This window comes from Panthera tigris, chromosome E2, assembly GCF_018350195.1.
Source record: "Panthera tigris isolate Pti1 chromosome E2, P.tigris_Pti1_mat1.1, whole genome shotgun sequence".
In the NCBI taxonomy this organism is placed as follows: domain Eukaryota; kingdom Metazoa; phylum Chordata; class Mammalia; order Carnivora; family Felidae; genus Panthera; species Panthera tigris.
Window position 1 is genome coordinate 7,672,152 of NC_056674.1, and position 24,367 is coordinate 7,696,518.

The following is a 24,367-nucleotide window of genomic DNA, read 5'->3' on the forward strand; positions in this document are numbered from 1 at the left end:
CTCCTTTTGATGCCTTAGTTTCCTCGTCTGTAAAATGGGGAAGTGCTGAGCACCGGGCGTGCAGCACAGGAAGCCCTCCGTGAGGTTTACATTGGTGGCTCTCAACTGGAACAGCCCGGTCCCCCAGGGGTCACTTAGCAATGTGTGCAGCCTTCCTTGGTTTTCACAGCCGGAGAGGAGAGTGCTACTGGCATCTAGCGACAGACCCCAGAGATGCCGCTAGACGTCCTACGACGCACAGGACAGCCGCCACTACGAAGATTCTTTTTTTGGCCCTAAATGTCAGTAGCGCTGAGGTCCAGAAACCCGGCTTTAGATTAGCGCCACCCGGTAGAAAACAACACGGGTCGTGTGTGTGTGTGTGTGTGTGTGTGTGTGTGATTTTAAGTATCCCAGGAGCTGCATTAAAAAAAGACAGGAAGGCAACAGGTAACGTGGATTTTTGTGGCCTATTTTACTCGGCCCATGGTGTCCAAAATATTACCGTGTCAACTTGGAATCAATAGAAAAAGTATTAGAGACATTTGGATTTTTTTTCCCGTGCTATGTTCTTGCAGTGTGGGTTGTATTTTACAGACACAGCTCATCTCAGCTTGGACGGGACACATTTAAAGGGCTCTTGAGCCACCGGTAGTAAGTGACTGCTGTCCCGGGCAAGGCAGGTTTAGATCAGGCTGTTCCTGAAGTTCTTAGCACAGTGCCTGCGTCTGCTCCTGGTGACTTTAATGGTTTTCTTTCTTTTTTTCTCCCCCCCTACCCCGTGCCACCGGCCGGCTGTCGCCCACAGGAGACCTGTGCTAGGATCCTCCTCTATCGAGGAGCTAACAAGGATGTGAAGAATAACAATGGACAGACCCCCTTCCAGGTCTGGAGCTGTCGGGGCTGGTGGGGGGCACAGAGGAGACAGGGGGTGAGGAAGGCAGGCAGGTAGGAGTGCTGGCTGAGAGGCTGGCGGTCCGGGAGAGGACGGAGGGCGCAGTTGCGGGGGTCCAGGTTTGAGAGGGGCAGGGGCGGGGGGGGGTGTGTGTGCAGCTGGCCGGGGACCTCACAGTGCTTCCTGCCCTCTGCCTGGGCCACCCCACCTCCCTCCAGGTGGCTGTGATCGCTGGGAATTTTGAACTGGGGGAGCTGATCCGAAACCATCGAGAACAGGATGTGGGTGAGCGAGAGGGAGGTGGGGCTGAGGGGAGAACCTAGCGTACTTGGGGGTGCATGGGGGACTGGGGGGTCAGCAGACTGTGAGCGTCTGAGTAGTAGTGAGAGGGGCGATTCCAGACCTCCAGTCTTACATCTTTCTCCCTTCATGCCTCTCCCCCATCATCCCTTGCCTGCACACCCCCTCCGCCTGCCTGTCTCCCCTGCCCCTTCTGCCCCCTGCCACTGTGCCCTCTCAGTGCCCTTCCAGGAGTCCCCCAAGTACGCAGCCCGGCGACGGGGACCCCCAGGCGCAGGGCTGACAGTGCCCCCGGCACTGCTTCGGGCCAACAGTGATACCAGCATGGCCCTGCCTGACTGGATGGTGTTTGCCGCCCCGGGGACCTCGTCCTCTGGGGCCCCCGGCCCTACCTCAGGGCCCCAGGGTCAGTCGCAGCCCTCGGCCCCCAGCACCAAGCTCAGCAGTGGGACCCTCCGAAGTGCCAGCAGCCCCCGGGGCGCCCGGGCCCGCTCCCCATCCCGTGGGAGGCATCCTGAAGAGGCCAAGAGGCAGCCCCGTGGACGGCCCAGGTAGGGGAAGGCTCAGCCCTGGTCCCACTGACCCCAACCCAACCGGATCCCATCCTTGGAGCCACACTTCCCCTCACCCAGGCTGGCCCCCCCAACCACCCAAGTCCCCGGTCCCGCCCTCAGGCCTCCAAATCCCTCTCCGGACCCCTGAGGAAGGGAGGGGGAGGAAGCCACAATCTTGCACCTGTCCCCAAATGGAACAGTTTAGCCAAGCACCTGCTCAATGCCAGGGGCTGGGGGAAGGGAACCCAGTAGAATGTTGGTTCCAGCCCCTGAAGACAGACAGACAGACAGACAGACAGACAGACAGGGCAAGGTGAGAAGAAGCCACACAGGGTGGGGGTGGGCAAGGGGCTTGGGGAAGGTGTCTGAGCTTGGAGATGGGCCAGAGGAGGGGAGGGGGGGGCAGAGGAGCCACTCGGGGTAGAGGGGAGGATGCCAGGGGACTTTCCGGGGTAGAGAGGCCAGGCTGGCTGGAGGAGGGTGACAAGGGGGATGTGGCCGGCCAGTGTGTCCCAAGGACACAGGAGAGCGAAAAATCATGGCGGGCTGCGCACGGCGGGCAGAGAGTTGGACCCGCACCAGGAGGAAGCTGGGAGTCGCTGAAGGCTCGTGAGCGAGCTGAGGGATGACACATTCAGAGCCCTGCTTCAGGAAGCTGAATCAGGCACGGCGTGCAGGACCGTGGGAGGGGCAGAGCCGGAAGCCAGGAGGAGGCAGAGGAGGGGCCCAGGGGGCAGCAGTGGGCCGGCAGAGGGAGCCCCCAAATGCCCTCTTCCCCCAAGGATGCCAGAGCTGGGAAACCCATGCCCCCACTCTATGCTCCATCCTCCACCCCCATGGACCCCTGTTCTCCCAGAGGCTCCCTCTCCCTCCACTCTCCCCTGCCTCTCACACCCTCTGTGTATGCAGCTCCAGCGGGACGCCCAGGGAAGGGCCTGCAGGGGGCACAGGGGGCTCAGGGGGCCCTGGGGGCTCCCTGGGCAGCCGCGGGAGGCGCAGGAAGCTCTACTCGGCGGTACCCGGACGCTCCTTCATGGCCGTGAAGTCCTACCAGGCCCAAGCGGAGGGGGAGATCTCCCTGAGCAAGGGCGAGAAGATCAAAGGTAACAGGGCAGGGCCAGGCCAGGCTGGGGGGCGGGGGTCGGCAGGTGAGCTAACCCCTCAAGGACGGGAAGGCCGAGCACGAACAGTTCTCCAGGGCCTAGAATTTCCAATGCTCTGGAGACCTCAGAGAGCCCCTAGACACCCCTTACACTCTGGAGGAGCATGATGGGTAGCTGCAGCGATCCTGTCCCTCGGGAGGAGGTGTCGAGGCAAAAGAGTGGAAACTAGCATTTGGGGGACACTGACGCCACGCCAGGCCCTGTGGGAGTGCTCCCCTCGCAGGAGCAGCCTTTTGGAAGCGTGTCAGGAGCCCGTCTTCTAGTTGAAGGGACAGAGCCTCACACAGGGGCAGCGACTTGCCCCGGGGTCTGAGCCCACGGTCTTCCCTGCCACCCGGTGTGAAGCGTGGAGGCCAAGCCACCTTGGCCGCACCTCCTGCCCCCACCAGGTGCTCTCCTCCGAGAACCAGGGTGGGACCCGCTTCAAGGGGCTCTAATGAGACAGGTGTTCGAAGCCCGGCCCGTGCGGGGGGCCGGTGCTCCCTGAGCGGCGGCTGCTGTTACTGGGGTTTGCCTCTCTTTGGTTTTCCTGTCTTCTTCTGGAAAATGGTGCCAGCAGCCCTCACATGCAGACTTCTCGGGGCTGTTGACGTGTGTTCTTGGATAGAATGAAGCTTGGAAACAGGAAGCAAGCAGACGCGGCGGTTAATGCAAGGCGGGGGAGCGATCCTTTGCCGACTCCAGGCTACAGAGGAACTGAGTAGTGTAGCGGGTGGAGGGCCAAGCTGCCTGAGTTCAAATCTTGGCTCCACCACTGCTTTCCAGCTGGGCGCCCTCAGACAAGTGCCTGCTCTGGGCCTCAGTTGCTTCATCCGTGCAAGGGGACCCTGGGGAGGATTTTAAAAAGTCAGTTCCCTTAAGGCACCCAGGACACTGATTCGCACATAGTCAGCACCAGTTGTCATTATGCTAAGTGGGTCCCCACTGCAGGAGCTTAGAGAGGAGAGAGAGAGACAGACAGACAGACAGACAGACCCCGGCTGCCCATGAAAGCTGGGGCGGGAGGGGTCCTCCCACGGGAGACAGGGTTCGAGTGGGGACTTGAAAGGTGTGCAGGGATCGGAGCATCAGGTCGATTGTGTATCGGTATCTGTTTTGCAGCATCTCTTGCCTTGCCTGAAGGCAAGGTCACATGTCACTGAGCTTTGAGTTGCCAGGACCCAGTTGGATGACCCAGCACACAGGAGGCCTCAGTGCACATGCGCTGAGTGAGTGAATGAGCGCATGAATGGATGGCCAGATGCAGGGGCTAACTGTGGGGGCAGTGCCTCCAGAAGCAGGTGCCTGGAAGTGTGTGTGTGTGTGTGTGTGTGTGTGTGTGTGCGCGCGCGCGCATACTCATGCGCAGAGGGTCAGGTCTGTGCTTTGAGACAGAGTTTGAAAGAAGAAAGGGAAGCTAAGGTCAGAGGGGAGACAACTTCCATGCCTTCTATGCGCTGTATCTTCCGCGTTTCTTTCTGAAATTCGAGCCCAGTACTTCTGTACACGGCCCTGTTTTTGTATCCTTCCACTTCCTTGAAGACACTGAATTGCTTCACAGGGGGCCAAATCCACAGTGCCCCTGAGCTCCTCCACAGCCCGATGAGGTAGCAGGCTCCCTTGGCCCTCAGTGCCTTAGCCCGGCCTGCAAGCCCCTCCCCCCCATCCGGTCTCTTTCCTCCACCCACAGGGCACCAGAGACTTCATTGTTCTCTCCATTCCTCGAATGCCCAAGCCCCTTTCCACACCAGGCTCTTTGCACACACCCGTTCCTTCTGCCAGGAAAACCTCCCCTTCCTCTCTTTGCTTCTTCTCCTCCTAGGATCCTTCCGGTCTCAGTCTGCATCGCATGTCCCCTGGGACATCATCCTGGCACCTCTTTGCCCTTTGCACCTCGACTTTATATACCCCCATGTGGCCTTTCTTCGGAAACCCTGTCCTTTTCCCCTAAGTGCTGACCTTAATTTTCAATCACGCAGTCACTTACGGAGCTATGCCTCTAACAGCTGCCAGCAGGGAAGATCCATGAAGGCAAGAATCATATTTGTTGTGTCCATGAGCCCTCTACCCGGCGTCTAGCCTGGGGCCTGACTCACGACCAGCACTAAATAAAATATTTGTTCAGTGACCGAACAATTGATTCCACGACCACCCAGCCGGTCACTGGAGAGCTAGCCAAGAACCCAGACCCCTCGTCACCCCATCTCCTGCTCTCTTCCATGACCTTGAGTGTCTCCTCGATTTGGTTTCCCCAGATTCCCCCTCCGAGGGTGGCAGTGTTTAAGCCGGGGGAAAGCATCAGATGGCCCCAGCCCAAATCCTAGCGTGGCTTACGCCATCTCTGGGCAGGGGGCTCTTGTGCGTTCGTGTCTGTAAAATGGGAAATCAGTTGTTGCCTCCCCAGGTAGGTGCAAGGAGTGAGTGAGGGAAGTATGTGAAGGGACGAGTGGAGACAGAGCAAATGACCTGGGCTCCCTGAGCCTCAGATTCCCCATCGGTAAAATGGGGAGAGTAAAAGTGTCCCTTCTTAGGGCTCTGGCCACGAGTGAGAATTCGATAACCATTAGCTGTCCCTGATGCCCAGCTTTGCATTTCAGCACCCGGCACGGCCACACCAGACGCCGAGCAGGTAGTCAGGACACGTGTTCTATGGCTAAGAGATGAGGCCGGCAGGAAAGGGCTGTCAGGTACAGGTGGTGGAGAGAAAGAGGGGATTCCAATCTCTCCTCCCTTCCGGAGCCAGGGGAAGCAAAGAGAGGCAGAGGGAAGGGTCTGGGAGCAAATGACAGAGGTTTGAGCGGCAAGGAGACTGCGGCAGGTGGCAGAGGGCACTGATAAGAATGTCAAAGGGTTTAGGGAGTCTAGGAGGGTTTAGGAAAATTACAGAACAATCAAGCTGTCCCTGGCTACCAGGGGAGATGAGGGCTCTTTGTGAATGTGTCCATAACCCGTGAGGACCGTGTCACCAGACCCAGCCCTTTTTCCAGTGCATCCTCATGTCCCCATTGGATTCAGAAGCTAGAAAGCAGGAGCGATATGGTTTGGTTCCCCCCCGCCAGCTCCCTCATCCCTTCCTTGGGCATTTTTTAAGGATGCTCTTGGGCCAGGCCCTGTGCTAGGCGCCGGGCACTGTGGAAAGGCTGTGCATCGGGTACGTTGGGGGTGGGGGGCAACATGGAAACGTGGAAATGTTTCTGTGTCCCTGCTCCCCATCCAGTGCTTAGCATCGGGGAAGGAGGCTTCTGGGAAGGCCAGGTCAAAGGTCGCATTGGCTGGTTCCCCTCTGACTGCCTGGAAGAGGTGGCAAACCGCTCCCAGGAGGGAAAGCAAGGTAATGAAGACTTGCCAGTTGTCCCCAATGCATCCTAGGGTTCTCATGTCCCTTCCTTTCCCCCTCCCGATGGGGGTGGGGCACTGGGAGGTAGATGGGACAGCTTGGGCCAGGACCCCTAGGGGTGGGCTCATGGTTTCCAGAGCGAGGGTCCAAGGTCGTCCCTTGTACCCCTGCAGAAAGCCGCAGTGACAAGGCAAAGAGACTCTTCCGGCATTATACCGTGGGCTCCTACGACAGCTTTGATGCCCCAAGGTAAATGTCCTACACCCTCGGGTGCCCCTCACCCCAAACTTCCTTCATATTCCACCTTTAAATATTTCCACCACCTCTAAGCCTCCTTCCTGCTCCCTCTAAAGTTTGATCCAGAGGTGGGAGAAGGCAGAGGTAGCTTCAGACCACAAGCCCAGTCCCAAACCATCCTGGGCAGCCACTGAGACTGCCCAGTTTTGGGGTAGCCTGAGACCAGTGGGGTGGACAGCTGAGGATGGGGAAGCTCGTGTGTGTGGCTGGCTGGAGGCCTTTGTCTCCTTCATGTGCCCCATCTTTATGTGCAGCACAGGTGTGTACATCCCATGCCTCGCACCGGCGTGGGGAGGGGGGCGGGCAGAGCTGGGCCAGGAGGGGTGGGGGTGGAGAGACGGGCACACTGACACCTTTCCCCTCCCTGGCTGCTGGCTGACTTGCTTCAGAAGCTTGATGGATGGGATTGGCCCAGGGAGGTGAGAGGGGAGGGGAAGGGGGGGGCACGGGGTCAGGAATGGGAAGAAAGGGGTGCCTGGGGATGTATGGACTTGTGTGTGCACGACCAGAGTTGGTTTCCCTGTGCGTGAACATCTTACACAGGCGAGCGTCCTTGTACGGATTCTCCGAGTGTGTTCTTGCCCATGTGTCTCTGTAGGTGCGCATGACACGTGTCTGTGTGCATGGGTGGCTCAAGAGGCCCCTAGACGTATAGCCCTGTGTATATACATGCCCATGACGGTGAAAGGATCTGTCCCAGTTTGTGTAGATGGGTGCTTTGTGGCTTTCATTTATGGGCACACGATTGAGGCTAATCGTGCGGCTGGCTCTGCACATCTGTGTTTCCCTGAATCTGTGTGTCTGAGAACGAGGGCAAGTGTTTCCGGGGATGTCAGTGTGTCTGCTTACCTTGTATGGACAGGTGGGTTTCTGCACACGTCTCTGTCTCTTTCTCTGCATGTCACTGTGCGTGCGTGTCAGCCCATAAAATCGTGTGCATGCATTTGCATCTGTCCGATTGATCTGGAATTGAGGACCTGGGGCATTGGGGGAGGGGAGGGCAGAAGAGGGGAGGATTCCAGGCCTTGGGCTTCCAGAAGGGCAAGACTGTGGGGGAGGGATGGTCATAATTGGGTGTCTGAAAGATGACACCCTCCTCCACCACTCCCCCCATCCAGGGAAGGGTCTCCTTGTTTGTAGCATCCTTCCATTAAATGTGTCCAAACCTATGTGTCTGTGTTCTGGCCAGTGGGGACGGGCAGGGGGGGAAGGGGGGGACAAGATGGGGAGAGAGGGTGGGGCTGGGGTGCCACCCTGCGCCCGGAGTGTCTGAGGCGCTTGACCATTGTGTGTGTTCACCTGGCACGTCTCTGGCTCTGGGCACCGGGTGAGTATCGAGGTCCCCCCACCCCAAATCTCCCTATCAGCCTCTGCCTCCTGTCTCTGACAGTGTCTCTCTGGGTCTCTCCTTGGCCTTGGTCTGGGAGTCGCTTGCTCTACCAGCTGGATGGGGGGATGGCCCCTCTTACCCTCAGCTTCTTCCTTCTCCTTTCCCTAGCTCTGTCCTGTCAACTTCATTCCCTCCCCTTCTCTCCTCTTTGTGCCCACTGGCATGTGCTGCTCTGTGTGGTGTGTCTGAGGCTCTTCCCCTTCGGCCTCCCCGCTGCTCTCCCTGACCCTGTCTGAGGTGGCCCTGCCTGTGTTGTGTGCCCTGCATCCCTGCTGGAACTGTAAGGTCCTGGCCTGTGCCACCCTCTCTCCTCTCCTTGGGAGCCTACGGTCTCTCCTCTCTTGAGTGAGCTCTGGTGTGTGTATGTCCCTCTCCTGAGCTTCTTTGGGGGAGGGGTGTCTCTCACTGCTCTGGGGCCCAGTCTCAATGTTTCTAGCCTTCCCTTCCTGGCCCTTCCACACTGTGTTGGGGTGCGTTATGCGTCGGTCTGCGATGGGGGGCGGGGGAGGGGGCTGTGCGTCCCCTCCTGGGGCCTCTCTCACCGTGGTATCCCTGCCTGCGAAGTGGGGCTCTGTTCGCGCGTCCCCGCACGCGGTCGCGAGGCATCTTGTATGGTGTTGTGCGTCTCTCTCCGCTCTCCCTCGCTCTGCACCTGCGCGGGAGGGCCCTGGAGGGGGGAGGGGGTTAAGGGGGGGGCCCAGACCGGAAGTGCCTCCCCCTTCTCCTCCCCCCCCCGCGCCTCGCCCCTCCCCCTTCTCCCGCCAAGGGGGCCCCCGCGTTCCCCTCCCGGCCCCCTCCCCCCGCTGCCCGGCCCCCTCCGCCGCCCGGCGCAGGACGCCAAGGGGTTAAAGCCTCGCGCCCGGCGCCCGCCTCCGGAGCTGTCCGCGGTGCTGAAGCCGGCGCCGTCCGCGGTCCTCGCGCTCCCGCCGCGGCCCGACCCCGCGCCCCGCGCCCCCGCGCCCCCCGGCATGTGAGCCCCCGGCCCTGCCCTCCCTCCCGCGGGAGGGTGCGCGCCCCCTCCCCCTCCCCCCTCCCGGCGCGGGTCAGCATGAGGCGGGGCCTGGGGGCCCGGACACGGGGGTTCGGCCGAGCGGGGACGGGGACGCGGCGGCGGCGGCGGCGGCGGGGGCGGCCGGCACCGGGACCGGGGCCGGGGCCGGGGCCGCGGCGGCGATGGCTTTGTCTGCGGTCGGCGGCGGCGGGGGTCTCGGGGGCGGCCCCGGTGGGGGCTCCCTGCCGCAGCCGCCCCCCGCGCTCTCCTCCAGCTGGCCGGCCCTGGGGCCCCGGCGGCGCAGCGTCTGGTACATCTACAGGTAACGAAGCGCGCCGCCCCTTTTCTCCCCGGCAGGCTGGGAGGCCCCGGCCCGGCCCGCTGTGACGACCCTCCCCCCCCCGCCGCTAATCCCCCAGCCTTGGGACTCCTCCCCGCCCCACCCCCCCCAAGCCGCCCCTCTTCCAGCCCCTCTCCCCTCACCTTCTCTCAGTGATAAACCGTTTTGGACCCCTCTTCTCAATCCTTCTCCCATCCCCGTCCCTGGGCCTCTCTCCCCGAGCCCCCCCACCACACACACGCATACATTCCTCAGCCCCCTTCCAGGCCCTTCCAGGCCCCCTTGTCTCTTCTTCCACAGTCTTGCCCCCAGTCAGACCCTCCAAACGGACCCCACTCGGGGATTTCGAACCCACTACCTCTTCCTGCCCCCCTCACCGCCCCCATTCTGTGGAGCGCTCCCCCTCAGGCGCCTACATTCCAGGCCCCTATTCCTCTGATCCCCATCTCCCCACACCCCTTTGCAGAGTTGGCAAGTCCCCCCATTCATACCCCTCTCTCCCATTCACAGTCATCCCCCCCATCACACACACATCCCACCCCCGGCCTCCCCTCCCCTCCCCTCCTCTTTTTCCGCTGCGTGTCACTGTGCGACTGTGCATGTGTCAGTGTGGCTGTGTCGATGTGCGTGCGTGTGTGACTGCCTGCAGCCGTGTGCGCACGCGTGTGTGTATGTGTGTGTGTGAGAGAGAAAGAGAGAGTGAGAGAGAGAGATGGAGAGATGGTGGGCTCCCAGCCCCCCACCACAGCTGTGTCCATCTGTGTGTCCCTGCTTGACGGTGTCTGTCTCTGTGTGCAATTTGGAGCGATAGAGAGGCTGTCTGGGGACTGTGTGTGTGTGTGTGTGTGTGTGCGTGTGATGGAGTGGGCCTGTCCCAGGGACTGCGGCTGTGTTTCCCAATACCTCCCCTCTCATGCCAGGCCTGTCCCCTCCCCCACAGGCCCCCCTTTTCTACACTCTCCATGTGTCTCTGTCCCCATGTGCCCCTCTCCCTGCCTCCAGGGGGTCTGTGCCTGTGTGGGGCAGGTGTGCTGAGCCCCGGCCGGGCTTCTGCACCGGGGAGCTGCATCTGCTTGTGTGTGCTACTTCTCAGCACGGGAAGGGGCTGCTTCCCCGCGCGGGGGGCCTCTGTGCAGGCCATGGAGAGACGCTTGGAGCCGGGGACATGGGGAGGGGCCCAGTACCCGAGGGGGTGCCTTGTACGGCAGCAAGCTCTGGGCTGTGGGATCCTGGGTGTGTGAGAGGCACCTCTGGGGTGGGGGTGGGGGGAGTGGATGCTGCTGCGGTCTCTGTGTGTGGGATCCGGAGAACAAGAGCTGGCCGCTGGGCTCCAGAGGCCACTCTGGGGTGGCCGAGGGATGGCCTGGGGGGGAGCATTGTGCGTGCTCCTGCAGGGCAGGTAGTCAGTCAGCAGTAGGAGCGCGGATGGGGCTTCGCGTGGGTAGCGAGTACTGGGGCAGGGGTGGGGGCAGGGGGTCTCCGTCGGAGGGTGGCCGAGGAGAATGGAACAGGGGAGAGTGGGGGACCCTGAAGTTGGGGGGAACAGGGGTGCTGGAGCAGAGAGGGTGCGTGGGGCGTGTGGGGAAACGGGGTGAAGAGGGAAAGGCAGGATCTGTGAGGAGGGTTTGGGGGTGGGGATCCAAGGCGGCACAGGGAGAGCACGGAGAGGATGCAGGGAATATAAATGAAATGCAGCTGCAAGTACCAGGAGGCGGAAGGGTGTGTGAGGAAGTGAGTTGAGGGTGCAGAAGTGGGAAGAGGCTTCCACGGATGAGAATGCGGGGGACTCGGGAGTATGGGAGGGACCTGGGGTGCTGTAGGGGACACGGTGGGGTTGCCTACTGAAGCGTGAGAAGACCTGGGAAGGGTGAGGCCAAGGGAGGGGGAGGGAGGTCCCGGAGGTCTGCGGAGGACCCTTTGGGGAAGGGGCTGGCGGGTGTGCAGAGGCCAAGTCGAGGTGGAGGGGTGGCCCCGTGGCGTGTGATGAGGGCTGACAGAAGCGAGAGCTAATGAGGGGGGGCTGGGACAACGTGGAGCTTTCAGATGGCGTGGAGGAGCAGGGGGCGAGGTGCAGAGGGGTGAAGGGGCACCCACAGGAGCCGAGGATGGGGGACATTGAGCTGAGGGAAACTGTCGGGGCAACAGGACAGTTGGAAGGCTGGAGGAGGACGCGGTGGCGTGGGGGAAACATCACGGTGGCCGGAGACTGGGTGAGAAAGTCACGGGAGTGGGGACAGAAAGGAGCACCTACCGGATGGGGACGCTTGAGAGGGAGGGACAGAGGTGGCCTTGTGACGATCTGAGGGGGTTTGGACATCGCTGGGGTGTATGGGTTGCCTGTGAGGAATTCAGATCTTGGCTCTGACCCTTTTCCAGCTGGTGTGGTCTCGAGCATGTACTTCCCCGTGCCTCAGTTTCCTCGTTGATAAAATGGGAACGGTAACAGCCACCCCCTCCCAGGGGTGTTGTGAGGCAATGTGAATAAATAAATGTAAAATGCACGCAACGGCATCTGGCATTCAGCAATGGGTCACTGAATGTCACTCATTGCCGTGCTACTGGCATAGCCTGGGATACGTTTCAGGCACTAAATGGGGGCGGGGGGGGGGGAAGCTCATGGCCAATTTGGGGCAGATGTATGTGTGTGGAGGTATCTGAGTGCAGTCGAGTGGGGGATGTTATACCTGCATTTACCCAGGTGTTTCCTTCTGTGTTTTTGAAGATTACTCACCGCGTGACCTTAGGCAAGTTACTTGACCTTTCTGTGCCGCTCTTTCCTTACCCATAAAGTGGAAATAGCACTTATGCCTACCTCAGAGGCTGGCTGTGAGAGACACTTGAGTTATTTAGCTGTGAAGGGTTTCGGATACTGACTTGCACATGGCCAGTGTTTCTTCCTGGGATATGATGGATATGGGAGTTTTATTGAATCACATTGGGGGCTGGGGGGCTTGAGGAAGGCTTATGTCTGGAGTGGGAGGATAACGTGGGGGTAAAAGAGGGATGCCAGGGGCCGGGGAGAGGTGTGGGAGATGTAGGGGTTGGTAGCAGGAACGGAAGGAGAAACGGCTGCCAGCAGGGATGAAGGATGGGCACTGGTGGCTGCTGGGGACCTGGAGATCCGGAGCGGATATGGACGTAGCAAGGGCAGAAGGGCTCCGTGGAATCTGTCGGGCAGGGACGGCGGTGGGCGTCCCAGAGAGCAAGGGAGCCCCGACCTCTGAAGCAATTTCTGTGGGCCTTGGCGCCGGCCCCTTCCTTCTGCCTCCCGTCTCTTCCCCTCTCCTCCCTCACTCCTCCGAAACCCCGTCCCTCTTCCCACACCCCTTCCACCCTGCTACAAGGGCGACCTATCCCTGGCTTGAGGAGAAGATCAAGGAGACCTGATGGGTAGGGTGTGGCGCATTTAATGGACCGTGGTGAACTTGGAGCGAGAGCGGTTGCTAGGCGTGTCTGCGTGTGCACACGCATGTGCAGAACGCCGTCTCTGTGGTCCAGATGTATGGATGTGGCAGCGACAGCGGAGGTCGCGGGGTCATGAGAGCGCACAGGGCTGCCGGTGTGGCGGGGGACGGTGCCGAAATACAGTAGGAGCACAGTGGGTATTATTGGCGTGTGCTGGGATGTGTTCAGGGGGCGGGTTATGGGAATATACTGAGATCCAAGTGAGGGGGAGTTATTATTGGAGCATACTGGGATGTGTGGGGGTGTTACCGAAACCTACTGGAGTATGCGTGGAGGGCTGTTTTGCCGAATCCGTGAGACTCGGTGATTAAAGTGCGCGGGGAGCACGCTTATTGCTGGAGTGTGTTAGGGCTGGTGGATATTATTGGGATATACTGAGGGGTCTGCGTCTGTGCTGGAAGGGTCTCAGACGTGACCACAGGCCGCCCGGGGTGCAGCGGGGCGTGCGTTCTGGCGGACTGAGGGTGTTCCTGGGGCTGCCGAGGGGAGCGGGGCTGGATCAGGGTGCTTGGGTATTTCCGCTGTATACTGGGGTTCCTGGAACGGAATGGATATGTCATCTTGAGGCGCTCAGTGGTGATGTCAAGGCTTTGGGGCTGTTATCTGAGCGAGCCCAGGCAGGGGTTGAGATTCGTGGAATATGTTTGGGTTTCATTGAACTCTCCTGGGTACGTGACCATTACCTAAATGTGCTGACAGGCTTTGGTGGCGGTAGGGGACTATCCGCGTATTCACGGGTCGTTTGCATTTGCATTTTACTGGAATCTATCCAGCGCATGAAGGAGACGCATCTGAGGTAGACCAGGGAACAGAGAAGTCACTGCTGTGCGCTAGAACTTTCTCCAGTGATAGAAATGCTCTGTATCTGCACTGTCCCGCATGGTAACCACTGGCCACATGTGGCTACTGGGCACTTTGAAACGTGGCCAGTGAGACTGAGGAACTGAATTTCCCTGTTTGATCTTTATCTATTTTTAAATTTGTTTAAGTGTTTTTTTATTTATTTGGAGAGAGGGAGGGCGCGAGCGGGGGGTAGGGGCAGAGAGGGAGAGAGAATACCAGGCAGGCTCCACACGGTCAGTGCGGAGCCTAACGTGGGGGCTCGATCTCCCGGACCGTGAGATCGTGAGCTGAGCCGAAATCAAGAGTCAGACGCTTAACCTCCTGAACCACCCAGGTCCCCTCTCAATTTAATTTTTAATCACTTTGCGTATAAATAGCCACATACGTGTAGCAGCCACCATATTGCGCCATGCTGAATAAGCGATGATACAATGTGCCTGGGTACCTGGGGAGGTGTTACTGTAGGATATATATAGTCAAGGAGTTGGGAGGGGTATCATGGAAGTACACGTGTCCTCTGGACCTAGTAACTCGACCAAAGGCATTGAAAGAATCCTACCCAGCATGATGACTATGTGCCCGGCACTGTGCTTCTTAACTATTTTGGTACTGGACCCCCACAGCGACCTCGTCTGGTAGGGCCTTTTATTGTCTCACATCGTAGACAAGGAAACTGAGGCCCAAAAGGTTAAAGTCTTGGGCTCAAGGTCACCGACAGGAAGTGGCTAGCAGGAGCTCAAAGCGGGCTGTCTGGTGATCCGGCGGCTTACCTCCCTGTCCCTCACTCTGTGCCGGCACACAGTGGGCTTGGTAGCCGCTTGCTGAATGGATGGGTGGATGGAGGCATGGATGGATGAATGAGGAAAGGCTGAGTGGGAGAGCAAGCAGCCCGGGCTCTGAGGGGGAGGCCTGTCAGGGCTGCTGCAAGCAAACACTAGCGGAGTGGGTGAGGAAGATCCTCGGAGGGCGGGGGGGTGGGGGATGAATGGTTCTGGAGCAGGGGCTCAGGTCACCGGGTTGCTGATGGAGCACAGACTCCGTGTCTCATAATCCCTTCTCCACCCCACCCCCCCACCCCACCCCCCTCGCCAGCGATTACATCATTAAGGAGAAGACAGTCTTGCTGCAGAAGAAGGACAGTGAGGGGTTTGGGTTCGTGCTCCGGGGGGCCAAGGGTGAGTGCCGGCCGGGGAGGAGATGGGAGAAGGGCTCTCTGACCCAGGGGGATGGACAGGGGAAGGGACCCCAGCCCACCCACCACCCCACCCCAGGGTGCCGGTCCTTCAGCTACGATGAGGCCTCTGTGACTTGGGTCTGAGCCCCATCCCCTGCTCGGCCTCTCCACCCCCTCCCCTCCGACCCCGCCGGCTCCTCCCCATCTGCAGCGCAGACCCCCATCGAGGAGTTCACCCCCACCCCGGCCTTCCCGGCGCTACAGTATCTGGAGTCTGTGGATGAGGGTGGCGTGGCATGGCGAGCTGGACTGCGGATGGGAGACTTCCTCATCGAGGTGAGTGCTGACCCCCGGCCCCAGGGGCCTTCCCAAGTGCCAGCCTCAGCACACCTTGCACAGATACTGCTTCCCCCTCCCCCACGCCAGGAACCCTGGCGACGAATCCCCAGGCCCCTCCTGATTCACACCAGGATCTGGCTGCCCAAATGTAGACTCTTTTTGCACCAGGCCTCCCAGCCCCCCAGCCCGCACCCCAGCCAGCCTCCTCTTTCTCCAGGGGTTCCTTCTGAAGGCCTCTCTGAAGCATCTCAAAAGAAAACAGAGCTGTCCCCCGGTGCACGCGCGCGCTCGCGCACACACACACACACACACACACACATTGCAAGGGGGGGGACAAGGAGGGAGAGAAAGGTGAATCGGGTGAGCCCAGCCCCTTAACCCTGGGGCCAGGAAAATTAGGGCCTTGTAAGGGGAAGGGGTGGGGGGGAGGGTCAAGGGGAGGGAGGAATGACCAACAGTGCTGTAAAGCGGGCAAAGCAGGAGGTCACTCAGCTGGGGACTCTGAAGCTGAAAGCATCCCTCGCCTCACCTACTCTGTGTGGTTTGGGGGCATCTGTGCCACAGGTGAACGGGCAGAATGTGGTGAAGGTCGGCCACCGACAGGTGGTGAACATGATCCGCCAAGGGGGCAACACGCTGATGGTCAAGGTGGTGATGGTCACCAGGCACCCGGACATGGATGAGGCTGTCCATAAGAAAGGTGCTTCTCCTCCTCATTTGCGTGGCCAGACCTGGGCACCCCACTGCCACCAGACTAAGGTCCTCAGAAGCCCTGATGGCTTAATGGTCCCCACCACTGGCCTTCCCTTCCCCAGGGCTGCTTGTTTGTGACCCTTCTGGGGAGAAACTGACACGGGGAGGGCTCAGCATGCTGGTGGCAGCTGTCTCTGGTATCCGGGAGCACTGGTGGTGGTGGTAGGGGTCACGGGCCTTCTGTCCATGGTACTGATGCCTCGCCCCCCGCCATCACCTTCCAGCACCCCAGCAGGCTAAGCGGCTCCCGCCCCCAGCCATCTCTCTTCGTTCCAAGTCCATGACCTCAGAGCTGGAGGAGATGGGTGAGCCTGTGGGGCTGCTGGGGTCCAGGCGCTGGGGAGGGAGAGGGGCAGAAGGGGGGCTGAACCAGACCTTGAGTTTGTTAGTGTTGTTAGTGACCAGGGGTCCTCGTCCTCAACCTGTCCCCCAGTCCATGGGTCAGACTCTCTGTGGCCTGCGTGTGTGTCGCTGGGAAGGGGCGTCTGAGAGTCGACTTTCCTCTGTCCTCTTATATCTGTTTCTCTGTCGAGTCTCTCTCTGGGTCTGCACGTCCCTCCCTACGGGTCCCTATTTCCTTTCTGGCTTCTCTCCACCTGCCCCACCTCACGCCCACCCCCATTCTCTATCTCTTCCTCCACCAGCTTCCCCACCCTCCCCCGACAGAAAGGAAGGCCAGCCCCTCCCCAGACAGGGCCGAGTGGACCTGGGGGGTCCCGTTTCCCCTGACAGGGGGCAGATCGGGCAGCTGACCACCCCTACCCTGAGGGAGGAGGGTGTTCCAGAGAGGGGGCCCCTCGCCTCCCCCTGAAGTCCTAACTCTTGGCTCCTCTACTGCCTCTCCCCCGGGCTAGTCTCCCCCTGGAAGAAGAAGAGTGGTGAGTGGGCACAGGACTGGCGGGGGGGCCCCCCCGTCCCCATCCCGCCGGCGGACTCGCCCCTCCCCGACCCGGGCCCTTCACTGCCCCACTCGCGCTTGCGCACGCCCGCTGGTCGCACCCGCTGGCCACGCCCACTGGCCGAGCCCGCTCCGCCCCGTCCCTCGGGGCGCCCCTGGACTTCATCCGCATCCTTTGCCCACAGAGTACGAGCAGCAGCCTCCGCCGGTGCCCAGCATGGAGAAAAAGCGGACCGTGTATCAGATGGCTCTCAGTAAGATGGCCCACCCCGGGCTCCCCGGGCTGCCCAGGACCCCTGACCCCACGCCCCCTGGGGTGCAGGAGCCACTCCGACCCTTCTCCCGCCTGTGCACCCTTTGGCCATCTCCGAGCTGAGCCGATCACCTCACACCCCAACCTTGCCCCAGCCATCAAGTATGAGCTCCCACTTCTGTCCGCAGCCTCTCCCTCAACTTCTTCTTGCCCCACCCCCACCCCTCCACCTTCCCTCCTAGGACGATTGTCCTATTTGCTGCCCTCACCTCTTCCCACCGCTGGGCCCTGCCTTCTGGGCTGGAGACTGTGTCCATGGGGATGGGTGCCCTTTTCTGGTCCACACAAAACGTTGTCTGGGCTCCCGGCAGCTCCGTCTCTGGTGAGGCCAAAGCAAGCTTCATTGCACTGCCTCTTCCGCCTCCCCTTAGACAAACTGGATGAAATTTTGGCGGCAGCTCAGCAGACCATCAGTGCAAGCGAGAGTCCTGGACCTGGTGGCCTTGCGTCGCTGGGCAAACACCGGCCCAAAGGCTTCTTTGCCACCGAGGTAAGCTGCCTGCACTGGGGGATGGGGGCGTAGTGGTGAAGAGGCTGGGGGTGCACACGCCAACCTGGCACCTCTGTCCTGCTCCTTGCAAACCCTTCCTGACCCCACTGTGTTTACCGTCGATCCAGGAGGGGCACCGCGCTTCCTGGGTCCCTTCCTTTCTCCCCATTCTGGGGGCTTCCTTTCCTCCCTGCCCATCCTTTTCCTGATTCTCCTCCTAAATCTTGCTTCCTGTTCCCTCACCCCCTGCTCCTCACACTCTCTCCTCCATCTCTGTCCCACTTCAAGAGTCTCAGGGAAGGCCAAACGATGTCCTGGATGGCAGTCCCTGGCAGAGGCCCAGCACACGATAATAGGTGCTCAACAAGTGGGGGTTATTCAAATATTAATTATTAGCTCTGTCTCCGCTCTGCTTTTCCCTGTGACAGAGTGTCGTGGGCGTTGATCATATTTTGGACACTACATTTCACATGGGTTATCTCATTCGTTTGTAGGATCGGTTATTAGCTCATTTCCAGAGGGGAAACTGAGGCTCAGAGAGGGAGGCAGTATTTCAACTGGATCCATGGCCCTGACTCTTCTGGTGGGCCTGCTGGTCCCTCCGTGGCAGGCTTGTCATTGGGCCGGGCCCCTTCATGGGGCCACCAGCCCTGCTGGTGCCTCTTCCCACCCTCCAGCCTCTCCTCCAAAGGTCACACACCACCCTTCCTCTCTCAGCGCTTCCTACTTTTCTGTGCTCAGGCCCTGCCCTCTGACCCTGACCTCTGAACCCCTCTTCCAATAGGCTGCACCCACCACTCGGTGGCCAAGGGGCTATTTACTCTAAAACCAGATTCTCTGGCTTTTGGGGGACCATGGATCCCCCTTGGAAGGCTGGGATAGTCCTCAGAATAATGCTTATAAACATAAAATACATAAGGAAACAAAAGAAGCCAATTACACTGATACTACAGTTATCAAAATATTTTTTTTTAAGTTCGTTTATTTATTTTGAGAGGCGGGAGAGGGGCAGAAGGAGGGACAGAGAGAGAGGATCCCAAACAGGCTCTGCACTGTCCGTGCAGAGCCCAACGCGGGGCTTGAACTTACGAACCGTGAGATCATGACCTGAGCCGAAACCAAGAGTTGGACGCTTAACGGACTGAGCCACCCGGGGGCCCCTCAAAATATTTTGAAAAGCAAAATTCGTGGGGCGCCTGGCTGGCTCAGTCAGTCGAGCGTGCAATTCTTGATCTCAGGGTCACGAGTTCAAGCCCCACGTTGGGCCTAGAGCTTACTTAAACACACACACACACACACACACACACACACACACACACAGTAAAAGCAAAACTTGTGATACAGTAATATCGGTGCCTTTTTGTCAACACATTAGCCACCAAGACCTCGTGATGGATCTTAACTCCTCTAACGTAAAAGTCATGAGGAGCATAAACACTATTTCAAGAAATCTGCAACCATGTGATGGGATATGGAAATATCTGTGATTTCTATTGGGGATACAGTCACGGGTCTGGCCAAGACCAGCTCCGTTTGTTGCCTCCATCCCTCCCCCGAAGGTCAGCACAGAAGTGCACAAGCAGTCAAGCCAGGCAGACCTGCCTTCCAACCCTGACCTCCTCTGACTTCCTGTGTTACTTGGACCACACTACTCCATTTCTCTGCATCTCAGTTTCCCGCTCCGTACAGTGGGGCTGAAGCCAATCTTGCGGGTCTTTCTGAGGATTGAACGAGATCAGCTCCTAGCACAGCAGGCTCTCAATAGACGCTGAGCCCACTTAGGCCATAAAATAAACTGGAGACCCCACAACGACTTACCAGTGAGCCTTGTACGTGCCCCCCAGAGATCCTACAACGGCATCTCAGGTGCAGAGTCTCCAAAATACACAGAGGGCGAGTCCCGTTTTCGTTTACACAACAAACGCGTGGCTTATCCACCAAGTGCCAGCCAGCCAGCATGCCAGCCCCTCCCCGTGTGAACCGTGGTTACGGCCAGACAAGATCCCAGCCCTCACAGAATTCACCATCTGAGCTCCAGAGACATCCCCCAGATGGGCCCAGACGTGGGCCAATAAGGTGGGGAGGGGGCGGTACTGAGGGACCTGCCGATGCCAACAGTGGGGGTGCAGACCCCAGGCAGGTCCACCGTAGGTCGGTCGAGGTGCCTCTTGGGCTGTCTCCTCCTAGGGTTCTGCTGTCCATCCATCTGTCCTCCTCTCTGTGAGGCTTTGGCTATCTCAGCTGCTCTCTCTCTTGCCTGGTCACTGACTCCAAGGGGTCATCCCACTACTGTCCCCCCCTTCTGCCCAGTCTCTGTCTGGGTGCCAGTTTCAGCCTTTCTCTGGACTCAGTTTTCCCCCTGATTATTGTGACCGTACCCTTTTGGTCCCATTCTCTGACTCTGTCTCCTGGGGCCTGCCTGGCCCTCCCTGTCTCAGGGCCTCTCAGGACCGCCTCTCTTCCTGCTTTGTTGGGGCGCTCTCTCTTGCCATCGCTGTCTCATTTCCCCTCCCGCCCTCCCCCAACCCCCGGCTCTGAATCCCCATCTCTGTCTCTTTCTCCCCATCTGTCTGCCTTTGCCTGTCTCTGTCTCTCCGTCTGTCTCTCCCTCCGCTCTCTCCCCCGTCACCCCTTTCAGGGGCTGTCTCCGTGGCACTCGTTTCTCAGCCCATCTTCAGCCTCCAGCCTGGGCACGCACTCTGCCCTTGAGGCCCCAGACCCACCACCGGCCCACGAGGTGGCACAGGAGGAGGGCTGGACCTCTGGCTGAGTCGCTGGGGAGGAGTCTGCCCGCAGCCGGTGACGTCACGCGCACCCGGGCACTCTGATTGGCTGCCCCCGCTGCGCGGGAGGGGACGCTCCGCGTTCATCGTTGGAGGTCAGCCTGTCCCACCTTGAGTCAGTGTGCCCCTCAGGCAGTCAGTCCAACCGCCTCCTCAGACCCTATTATGATTTCTCCATCAGTCTGGCGTCTCCTCTGCCACGCTGACCCCTTTTGTGTCAAGCTAACCCATTATTTGATCCCCCCTCTTCCACTTAGAAGTGTCTTCTGTTCGCGTGCCAATCTGGCGCCTCTCCCTTCACTCTGCACTCTCTTCAGACAAAGGCACCCCTCCCCTGTCATTGTGAACCCCCTTTTGTCACTCTGCCCCCCACCCCTCCCGACTCCCACGCTTCCTGCCAGATGCTTCCCTCACCTTCCTTCCCACCTCCCCATTATCCCTTGCTTGCCCTCCCCAGCCTGGACTCTGTATTCAGTGTCCTGTCCAGGACTGCTTCTGCCCCCCGTGGTCCCTGCATCCTTTCTGACTGGGTGCTCCCCACCCCCTCCCCATCATTTTGCACACATTTACTGAGCACCCGGTATACGCTGGACCCACTGCTCAGCCCTGGGGATGCGGGAGTAAGCCAATCCAGGCCACTTAGAGAATTTACATTTGGGGGCAGGGGGTGGATTTGGCAGAATTGGGGTCCGCTACGTGTAAGAGAAACCCCGGAACAGCGGGGGCTGACAAGGCAAGTCCCGTCTCTGTGATATTGACGAAGGCTGGAGTAGGGAGTCCCAGGGGCAGGCGCCGTGGTCACGAAGACCCAGGGTCCTTCCCACTTTCCGCTGCACCATCCCGGCTTTCTTGCCAACCATGAGGTCACCTCACGGTCCAAGATGGCTGGCGGGCTAGCTGTGGCACCAGCCTTCCGGATGGCAGGAACAAGGAAGAACGGAAAGGCAGAAAGGCAAAAGAGGGCGCATTGTTGCTTCTGGGGTCACCTCTGAAGAGACCTCCCCAAAGAAACACGCAACGCTTCCACTCGTGCATCTGTGCAGGCCTCAGTTCCATGGCCACGCTCAGCTGCAAGGGAGTCTGGGAAATATAGTCTCAATAGGTGCTAAGGGAGATTTAAAAAAATTTTTTTAATGTTTTATTTACTTTTGAGAGAGAAAGAGTGCAAGTCCGGGTGGGGGGGGTCAGGCAGAGAAAGAAGGAGAGAATCTGAAGCAGGCTTCAGGCTCTGAGCTGTCAGCACAGAGCGCGACGTGGGGCTTGAACCCACGAACTGTGCCGAAGTTGGACGCTTAACTGACTGAGCCGCCCAGGCGCCCCTGGGGTTTTCTTATCAAGGAAGAAGAGTAGAATGGGAATTGGGTAGGCTCCTTGCCCTGGGAGACAGACAATAAACAAAAAAGCAAATAATTATAATAACTCTACACTGGGATAAGTGGGTGCAGAGTAGTAAAAGGAATCCTCTCCAGGGAGACATCTGAAATTAATAGATCCCGTCCATTATCGCCCTTCTACAACCTGGCCGACCTCTTCTCCCACCCCTCAACACCCCTGCTCACCCAGTCCATACATGTCGGCCTCCTGCCGGTTCCTTGAGCACACCACACTCACTCCTACCTCAGGACATTTGCACTTCCTGTTCCCTCTGCCCGCAATACTCTTCCCCTGGCTGTATGCATGGCTCCCTTCCTCTAGGGTTTACTCAAATTACATCTTCACAGAAAGTCCTTCCTTGACTGCAGTACTTTATCTCATTTTTTAAAGTTTGTTTATTTTGAGAGAGAGAAAGAGAGAGAGAGAGAGGGGGGAAGGGGCAGAGAGAGAGGGAGAGAAAGAATCCCAAGCAGGCTCCGTGCTGTCAGCGCAGAGCCCGATGCAGGGCTTGAACCCATGAACCACGAGATCATGACCTGATCCAAAATCAAGAGTCGGACGCTTAACCGAGGCACCCCTGCCCTGTTTTAAATTACAGTCCCCCTCTCCTCCATGGCATACCTCCACCTGACCCACGTTATGTTACTAATTTATTTTGCCTGCCCTCCACGAAGGCAGGGACTTTTGTCGATTTTGTGTATGGCTGCATCTACAGTGTCTAGAACAGCCCCTGGCATGGATCAGGTGCTCAATAAATACCTCTGGAATGAATGAATGAATGAATGAATGAAACACAGAGGTAGATAGTTTCAATCCGGAGTGGTGAGCGCAGTGAGAGGGTAGCTTAGGCGCACCCTATTAAGGTCTAGAGCTTTCTGTGTTGAAGGAACTGTCCTACCTCTGTGCTGTCCCATATGGCAGCCATCAGCCATGTGTGACGATGGATCCTTTGAAATGACCGGCATGAATGGAAGAAAGGAATGTTTAATTATAAGTTATTTTAATTAATTAAAATTTACATCCAAAAGGGCGGTGGCTACTGTATTGGGCAATGTAGGTTTAGAGGAAGGGAGAGGCCAGACCAGGGTGGGGACGAGGATGACAAGTTTCCCCAAGCAGAGCAGGGGGAAAGGATGTTTCAGGCAGAGGGAACAGCATATGCGGAGGCACAGGAAAGGTAGGGGGGGAGTACTTAGAGGAAGGGGGCTGGAGGGAGTGCGATGGGAGGTAAGGGTAGGGACTTCATCCAAAAAGGGTTTCCTTTCTCTGCACTTCTGGTCTCAAAGACAGAGAAGAGAGACATATGGGGTCACCCGGCGGAAGGAAGGGAGTCAGCGCTTGATGCTGGCTCATTGTCATTTAGTTACTCTTCATGTGACACAGGCTTGTAGAACATCAGGTCCTGTTTGGGGACTGGGGACCCAAAAGTGAACAAGACCAACAAAGTTGCTACCCTAACAGGCTGTGTTAGGACTTCCATGGGTCTTTGGCATTTTTGCCTTCACGAGCTCCTCCCCCTCCAACAAAAAGCCTTAAAATCTGTATTGTCTGGTTGTCTTGGTGCAAAGATGAATATTATCATCCAGGCTGGATTCTATTCATCCCCCCTCCAACCTCTGGTTTTAAAGGAAATTGTACTATTTTCCCTGAAGGTATCCTGGGCCCCGGATTCTGTACCTGTGGCGCCTTCTGGGAGCTGACATTCTAGGCAGGGAGACGGAAAGTAAGCAAGTAAACAAATCCTTTCAGACGAGGATAAGCGCCAGAAGGACAACAGGACAGGGAGACGCAGTGGACAGGGACTGGGAGGGAGGTTTGAGTGGAGAACATGAAGATGGAAAGGAACGTGTGGCGATGAGGAGGAAACCGTGGCAGAGACAAAAACCCAGGACTTGCAAGGGTTCTAAAGCGGGGATGGGCTTTGGGCCATTGGAGGGGCAGGCCGGGCGGCCACGGTGGGACCGGAGTTAAGGAGGCAGGAGATGCAGGTGGGGCCAGAGTGTCCTGGGTACCTGGGTCTCCCACAGTCGAAGCCTGACATGGGGATTTCTGCACCTCCAGCATCCTAAGGGGAAAATTGCGAGGGAGTGAGGGAGGCAGGATGGGCTGTGGAGGTCAGCAAAGCCGGTCCCCGCTGGAGTCCCCTTCAGCCCGATTTCTACCAGAGCTTTGGAGCGTGCATGGCACAGGGAGTCAGGCCTGCCTCGGACCTCCGTGTCAGCCAGTCCTTGGCTGCAGGCCGCTCCCAGAGCTAGGGGGATGTGACTACTTGGGCTCACCAGCTCCTTTGGAGGAGGGCCATATTTCAGAGCGAGGGGCAGCAGCTGAGAGCCCAGGCAGGTGACACAGCAGCTGGGGATGGTCACGGCACCTCAGCCAGGGGGATCTGGGTGCACACCAACAGTGTCTACCACAGACGGCCCTGTAGACCAGAGTGGGGGATTCCGATCCCCTCCTAACTGATGGTGGGGCGGGGGGCTGCTGTAGGATTTTAAGCAAGGCAATGACATGACCTGGATTTCTTTTTGAAAGATCCCTCTGCCTCTTGCATGGAAAGCAGAACAGAAAGAGGCGGTGGGGACACGGGTGGCAGCAGGATGACAAAAGAAGCTACTGCGGCCCATGTAGGCAAGGAACGGTGGGGACTTGGACTTGGGGAGGGGCTGACAGCAGGAATGGAGAAAAGACCCAGACTGGTGATCTGGGTGGA

The 24,367-nt window shown here is 58.8% G+C and overlaps 1 protein-coding gene across 1 annotated transcript in view; it reads left to right on the top strand.

Annotated features, from left to right (window-relative positions):
• The window catches only part of SHANK1 (SH3 and multiple ankyrin repeat domains 1), a 40,931-nt gene that overhangs the window by 8,344 nt on the left and 8,220 nt on the right, over nucleotides 1-24,367 (top strand). Inside the window, 13 exon segments of the mRNA XM_042970325.1 lie at nucleotides 788-865; nucleotides 1,093-1,159; nucleotides 1,395-1,725; nucleotides 2,638-2,831; nucleotides 6,088-6,201; nucleotides 6,381-6,456; nucleotides 6,897-6,923; nucleotides 14,626-14,708; nucleotides 14,919-15,043; nucleotides 15,611-15,746; nucleotides 16,024-16,104; nucleotides 16,883-16,951; nucleotides 17,382-17,500. Coding sequence (XP_042826259.1) covers nucleotides 788-865; nucleotides 1,093-1,159; nucleotides 1,395-1,725; nucleotides 2,638-2,831; nucleotides 6,088-6,201; nucleotides 6,381-6,456; nucleotides 6,897-6,923; nucleotides 14,626-14,708; nucleotides 14,919-15,043; nucleotides 15,611-15,746; nucleotides 16,024-16,104; nucleotides 16,883-16,951; nucleotides 17,382-17,500 — 1,500 coding nt within the window.